Below are 7,847 nucleotides of genomic sequence, written 5' to 3'. Positions count from 1 at the left end.
AGTATAAAATTTTAGTGGATTTGTAATTTCGTAATGAACTAACAACGTAGAGAAAAATTACATAATTGATCTGGATTCTGGTGTATCCAAAAATAATTGTAAATAAGACTAATGAATATATACAATTTTGAAATAATTAAAAATTTTACGCGATCAACTGTAAAAATATTATCTTATAATACTTAAGGTATTTTACAGTAATACTTAAGGTTCAAATTTTACATAACATACCAACATAAGGATGAACATATTAATTTAGTGAGCAGTCAATATTGGTATAAAATACAAACATTGATAATGACTGAATTGTGCATGAGTGGATGTCAAAAAAAAATTGTACATTGATAATGACTGAATTGTCTTAAACATATTTGCTGAAAGTAGAATGTAAATCATATCTTATACATCTATTAACATTTTTTATATATAACCATCTAGTAAATATGCTTTTCTGAAACACACAATAGCAACAATCGGATAAAAATGAGATTAATACTTTCTCAATATTTGTTTTGGTAAAATTTTCAAATAACTGGACATTATAATATTTAAATGAGAATATGCCATACAAATTGAAAAAAAAAGAGTTGAAAAGATAAAATAATTACAATATTTCTTGTAAGAATCTGTTACAAAGCTAATGTATAATTGGAGTATATAATCTTTACAATTAATGGTTATGAAAGAAATTATAATGAAAATTGCATCGTTAAAGTCATTTATAATGACTATATGATTAAGAATGATCTTATGATAAAAACGCTCGTGTAGAAATTAATATCTATCATTTTTTTTACGTTAACAAAAATGGTATTGGCAAAACTGAATGAAAGGTTTAATAGCAATGTTCATCTAAATGTTGATTGACTACAAATATATTTTTCTATACCGATTCATAAGATATTGAATTTTTCTTTTTCATTATTTTTAGTGAAAACAATGTAACGCGTATTTGAATATACCTTCTCAACATAATTTAATAAATTTAAGATATGTAATACAATCTTCACCGCTCATTAGTGTTTTTTGCTTGATTTTTATTGATACCATTTTTATTAGATAGTTACAAATATTGTAGATGATAGAGTAAGAAATTAAAACTTACAGAAAATGAATAACACGAGAGGAGAGAGAGTTCGTCACTAAAAAGATGCATTTCAATTCACCTCTCCTACACAATCCCAACCAGCCAAATTCTCTCGAAATCATGGAAAAGTATTATATATTAATTTTTTTTACAAAAATGTAGAACAATTATATTTTAAAAACTTGAGAACATAAATTTAATAAAATTACTTTGATCTTACAATTATTATAAAATATATTTTGTGCCTAATATTTTTCATTTCATAATGAATAATATAGTTAAAACAATAAATTTTGATAACTTAAATTTTGAATGTAAAATGTAGAAAAATAAAATTATAGAAAACTCAGTTCTGAATTTAGAGGAAAATTAAGATCCAATAATTTATTTTAAAATCATAACTTATTTAATTAAAAAGTTTGTTCACTTACATAATGTACCTGCTTAAATATAAACTATGGATTTGGAAATACAAACAAAATAAAGTAATATATTTAAGATAATTTTCACAATTTCTAAACACAAAGAAGATATTGTATATGTTGCTGGTTACTTTAATCTTTTCTTGTGCACCGGAAACTTTAATCTTACGTGAAATGTTGTTTATCAATACATACAGTTACAGAAAATTTTAATACATAAAACAATGCTAATTTCACTGCATTTATTTTAAGTGCTATAGAAATGAAACCAATATTCGATTCAAACAAAGGAGGTTTATAAAAGAAAGCTAGTTGGATGGAAAACATAAAACATTACAAATTTAAAATTAAATATTAGATATATTTTGTGCTGCTAAACAAAGAAATAAATTGTTAAAATATGTATTTTCAAGATCAAAGTAAGAAATGTGTAAACCAAGAAATATCCATTCAAATTTGAAATGTGAGATAATCTAAATTTTGTTTGTACGACGAATACTGATTTCCATTTCACGGCCAGCGACGACACCTTTGAAAAGACGCAAGTGTCAAAAGCTGCTACTTTCGATGAATAAGTGGTTGTTAACAAAAATTAGATGCAACTAACTTAAAACAAAGAAAAAAACTGTATGATGTGTTTTTTTTTTGTGTTTTTGACTTTTCTTTCATACATATTTCGTTAAGAATATTGAACATATATAAATTTTAGGTTTCTATAACATTTTTGTTTGTCTCTAACCAACAATTAAATATGTTTTTTTTTTATAAACCAACAATTAAATATGTTTGCGTGGGATAGTATACATAAAATCTCTTATGAATGTTTTTATATCCTCTTGGAAATTTTAAGCACGTATTCAAAACAGACAGTTGAAAACAGGCCTGGAGAAAACAATGTAAATTCACAATTCTTAACTATTCCAATTATGATTCCATGGGGGTTTTCTGAGTTTAAAACGTGACATTTATGCCGACTTAAATATTCCAATAGAAAACCATGGCCGCCGAAAAGAAACACCACCAGAATAACACTCTCCAACCGAGAGACACAGCGTTTGATCAACCCATGATAACCCCATGACTATCATATGACTGTTGGATTTTAATTATTTTCTTCAACTCGTCTTTTCACAGTTACACGCCGCCCTTTCATATCTCCTGGGTTGACATGGTTATATTTTGGTTTTTCGTTTAAATATTTGAAAAAGGTAAATCTATGAGCTACACTCTTTTTAAAGGATTAGTCCAGGGTCTTTTTATAAGTTTGAATACATCCAGATTAATTAAAATAAACATTACAAAGATATGTGGAGTGATGCTTGGGATGCAATTGCTATTACAGTATGTGGTTTCGAGCAGGATTACGGACATCGGCAGATAACTGTCTTGTGTTTTTTACCCAAAAAAAACTTCCTTGTGTTTAAAAAAACATTAAAAAGAGGAAGCGGAGAAGTTGCTTTGCAATTGCGTGATGCCTTGAAAACCAAGAAATATAGTGTCTCCCTTGATAAAAGCAGAATACCAATGAGCAGAGTGTTTTGGAGATCTTGTGAGATGAGGATCACTGAAATTCACATAGTACAACCCAAAGCTAGAACCGTATCCGTCAAGCAACTCGTACAAATCCATTAATGACCATACAAAGTAGCCTCTCGTGTCCGATCCATTCCTACACGTTACAATAGCAAATGTATTTCTTCCTTTTATCATATAGGACCAGAGAAAAAGAGAAGATGCAGTTAAGAAACAGTTTACTTACCTAAACCTGTAAGTACTCGATCCTTGGTGTGTCCTTCTCTTGCAGCTGAAAATCTCCCTTAATCGGTTTACCATTCTCAAGAATGTACACAGGAGGATTGCCATAGCTTTGCTTTATATACTCCAAAACACCTTCCATGCCCATGGAGTATAATCATATGTCTCCAAAAGAAACTAAGAAAAGACTTGACTAGTATAAATAACTTTAGGAGTTTTGCATTTGAATTTGGTAGCCATTAATCTAAATCTTACCCCAGTAGATGTATCATTACAAAGGTCTGTATCAGCCAAGCAGAAAAATAAAGAAAAGATGATTAGTAAGAACAATGGCATGACAAAGTGACAAAGAAACAATATATAAATATTTGTTAAGAAATTTTCTTTTGGAAGGGTTGTGTCTTTTGGTACAAGAAGAAGCGGTTGTGTCTTTTGGTACAAGAAGAAGGGGTTGTGTCTTTTGAAAAGCGATGATTCGAAAACAAAACGTTAAGAGCACCGTTTGGACTTTAACTCCAGATGCCCTCATGAGAAAAAAACTAACCTTCATATCCCCTCTCTATTCTCAATACCCCCATTGTCATTGCAAATACCAAATTAGCCTCTCATTTCTTTAATATATTTCTTCCACCTCATTAACTCATTTATTTCTTCACTTAAATAAACCAACAACCAAGATGGCCCACCAGAGACAACCTTAACCAATCAGAGAAGACCTGGCCCACATGTCTTCAAGTTTCCCTCTTTCTCCGCGTGAAGCTCTCCTTCCTCACTCTCCATTGGCGAATTTGAAGCTTCATAAACAGGTTATTCTTGTCCGTTTTTGATGTTTTTTTTTGTGGAATAGCATTTAAATGTTGTGTATATCATGGGTAATGTAAAAAAAGTAAGAATTAATGAAAGTTTTGAGAGAGTAAAAACGAGTCTGAAAACTGTGAATATAGATTTCGGGTATATTTTATGTCCGGTTTTGATGAATTTTTTGCTTGACTACTATTAAAAAGAAGCGTATATCTCGCCTAGTATTTAAAAAGAAAGATCGGATGCAAATTTTAAGAGATTTAAAAAGATTTTGAAAACTATGTTTATGGGTTTATGGGTTTATGGTATATTTTATGTCCATTTTCGATGATCTTTTGTATGTAATTTCATTAATATGAATTATATATCATGGGTAATGTAAAATCTGAACAAAATCGTCCTAAAAATTTCATTAGCTAGTGCAAGGATAATTTATGGGTATTACTATGATAACTAAAGTTTACTAAGGTAAAACTGTTTTACTAGTAATACTAGTATTACTAAGTATATTACTGAAATGAAATGAAAAAGTATTAGTAAGAGAGTACAAGCTTCCTAATAATGGTAATTAAATTGTAATATAATTAAAATTCTATTTTATTTCAGGAAAAATGCAAAATCCACCTTGCACAATCATTTGTTTTGACTACGGGGGATATTATATTAAGGATGGGGCCGAAATGAAATGGATTTCGGGAGATGGTGAAGGAGAAGATGAAATTCACACGATTGTGTTTAAGGAATCAGTGGAGGAGATCACATACTCTGCTTTGGTTGAGCGTATTTGCAGAAAGATAAAGGTAGATGGATATAAGGTGGAAACGAAGATTAGTTACTTTCCAATGGTCTTGTATTCAAACAAGCTATCATATGTCTGGAATGATGAAGATGTTTTTGGTTATCTACTGCAAGTAAATCATGAGAAGTGTAGAAGTGTTCTACATGTGGAGTTCAACAAAACGGTTCAAGAAGAGGATGATGAAGCTGATGTCTATGTCGGTCTATCCGATAGAGAGGCTACTGATGGAGAGGCTACTGATACATGGGCTACTGATAGAGAGGCTTGTGAAGCAGATGGTGTGCTCACACTTTACGATGACATTGAAATTCATGGTAATGTCACCGAAAGAGATGCGATTGTGATTGAAGATACAGAAGCAAGACCATCAGTTGAAGTAACCCCAGCTGTCAAGGAACGGGATGATGGTATGGATTTGGCTGTAGGTCAAGAATTTAGAACCAAGGAGGAAGCACAAGTTCATATTCAGACGGCTTCACATCTAAGTGTTTTGAGTATGATGTAATTAAGTCGGACACTAAGAGATATGTGATAAAATGCCGAGCAGCCAAAGAAGGCTGCAAGTGGTATGTGCGTGTTGCAAAGTTGATGAATTCAGATAGTTGGACGGTTAGAAGTTACATCAAACAGCATAGATGTTCTGTTGTTACTACAAGAACACTTCCTAATAGAAGGAGAGGCACACCAGGAATCGTTGCAGCTGTTTTGGCTCAAGATTATCCCGGTAGTTTAGACACACCAGCTCCCAACGCCTTGATCCAGCTGGTTCATCACAGGGTGGCTGTGAAAGTATCATACACAACGTCATGGAGAGGAAAAAGATTAGCTGCTAATAAAGTGCGAGGAAGTCCAGAAGAGAGTTATACTTTATTAAATTCTTATATGCACATGCTGAAGCAGTCGAATCCTGGCACAGTAGCTCGAGTGGTTGTGGATGAGGCCCAAAAGTTTAAATATCTGTTTTTTGCTTTGGGAGCTAGCATAGAAGGGTTTACCGCTATGAGGAAAGTCCTCATTGTCGATGCAACACACCTGAAGAATGTTTATGGTGGAGTTCTATTTGTTGCGACTGCTCAAGATCCCGATCATCACCACTATCCAATTGCGTTTGGTATTGCAGATGGTGAGAAAGAGCATAGTTGGGTGTGGTTTATGGAACAGTTGAAATCAGTGATATCTGATGTTCCTGGATTGGTGTTTCTTTCAGATAGAAACAAAAGCTTGATCAAGGCAGTAAGTCTAGTGTTCCCTCAGGCCGCTCATGGTTATTGTATATGGCATTTGGCTCAGAATGTTAAAGTACATGTCCGTAACAACAGAGAAACTTGCACGTTTAAGTTTATGGGCTGCGCACACGCTTATACAGAGGCTGAGTTCTTGAACCTTTATAATGCTTTTCGCATGAGGTATCCTAGCGCAGCGGAGTATCTTGACAAAAGTGTTGAAGAGAGGAAATGGGCGAGATGTTACTTTGAAGGAGATAGGTACAATGTTGACACCACCAATTCAGTGGAATCTTTTAATGGTGTTATTAGTGACGCGAGAAAGTTAAACATACTACCAATGTGTGATTTCATCATCGGGAAAATGGCTGAATGGTTCAACATACATAGGAAGGAGGCAGCTGAAATACCACCCGCACTAAAGCTTGTTCCTATTGTGGAAGCGGAAATGTCTAAAAGATGTGTTGATGCAGGGTTTCTTTCCGTTGTCGAGTTAAACAGCTTCCATCTTGAGTACAGTGTCTCAGGAAGTGACGGGAAGCATTATACCGTTGATATGGCTATGATGACTTGTAGCTGTGAGCAATTTGATAAAGACAAATACCCATGTGTCCATGCAGTAGCTGCTGCCACATTCATGACTGATAAAGCGGGAAAGGAACTTCATCTATCTGAGTATTGTTCTAAGTACTATTTAGTGGAGCAATGGGCTTTGGCTTATCACAGGACAATATATCCTGTTCCTCATATGTCTGATTGGATTATACCTGAAGAAGTTAAAGCAATGAAAGTGCTTCCTCCAGATTATGAAGTCAAAAAAGGAAAACCGCAGCAAACTCGATTTCCATCGGCAGGAGAATCTCGTGGAAGAGGAAAAAGAGGCAAAGGGAGAGCCAGCGGCACAGGTAGAGCCAGCAGCACAGGCACCGCTAACGGCACAGGCAGTACCAGTGGCGCTGGCAGTTCCAGCGGCACAGGCAGAGCGAGAGGAGGAGGTATGGGAGCGTATTTTGAATGTGGAATTGGTGCAGGTCCAGGTGTTTGATTTCTAGGATTACTGGGTTTACTGAGCTTACTATGTTTTGTTTGGATTACTGAGTTTACTGAGTTTACTATGTTTTATTTGGACTACTAGATTTTCTGAAATTACTATATGTTATTTGGAATACTAGATTTTCTGGAATTACTATGTGTGATTTGGACTACATATATATTAGTACGAGTATTTATGTTTAGTATATAGAACCCTTATATTTTTCATGAGTATTATCAATTCGTAGACTATATATTTGATAAATATATATATTAAAACTATTTTGATTATTATTTTCAATAGTTTAAGAAAAACCTATTCAGTTTTCTAAAAAATGTCCTTAACTTATATTGTTAGTGTGTGAATGGTTAGACTATAGCTAGGAAAATCTAACAAAATACATATTCCTGGAAAACTTCTGCTGCAAATGTTTTCTTTGATGATAATCATAGTGTAAAATCATTGGTTTTACTAAAAAAAATTTCATATTCTACGGGTTTAACTAGAAAAACCTAAAAATTGCCAAAGAATTACTATGTGTAAGGTAGTATTACTAACTCCTTGAAGAATACCAAGAATTACTAAGTGTAATTTGAATATTATATTTATGTATATACCGATTGCACGTTTTACATGAGTACATTTATTAACATGTGCTATGAATATATTTATGTATATACCGGTTGCACGTTTTACATGAGTACATTTATTAACACGTTTTTGGCCT

The 7,847-nt window shown here is 33.1% G+C and overlaps 1 protein-coding gene across 1 annotated transcript; it reads left to right on the top strand.

Moving 5' to 3' along the window:
* The first annotated feature begins 4,745 nt into the window (after positions 1 to 4,745).
* On the top strand, positions 4,746 to 7,132 carry LOC106418800 (protein FAR1-RELATED SEQUENCE 5-like). The gene is made up of 2 exons (XM_048737425.1): positions 4,746 to 5,285; positions 5,375 to 7,132. The coding sequence occupies exons 1-2, from the start codon at positions 4,746 to 4,748 to the stop codon at positions 7,130 to 7,132; spliced, it is 2,298 nt and encodes a 765-aa protein (XP_048593382.1).
* Positions 7,133 to 7,847: the final 715 nt, after the last annotated feature.

Source organism: Brassica napus, chromosome A8, assembly GCF_020379485.1.
Source record: "Brassica napus cultivar Da-Ae chromosome A8, Da-Ae, whole genome shotgun sequence".
NCBI classification, from domain to species: Eukaryota; Viridiplantae; Streptophyta; class Magnoliopsida; order Brassicales; family Brassicaceae; genus Brassica; species Brassica napus.
This window is presented reverse-complemented; position numbering and strand designations above follow the sequence as displayed.

Bases quoted from the DNA above. Each gene is read 5' to 3' on its own strand.
- LOC106418800 (XM_048737425.1), top strand. From the start codon at position 4,746: ATGAAATGGATTTCGGGAGATGGTGAAGGAGAAGATGAAATTCACACG. The intron at 5,286-5,374 runs GTAGGTCAAGAA...GATGTAATTAAG, and splicing joins ATGATGGTATGGATTTGGCT to TCGGACACTAAGAGATATGT.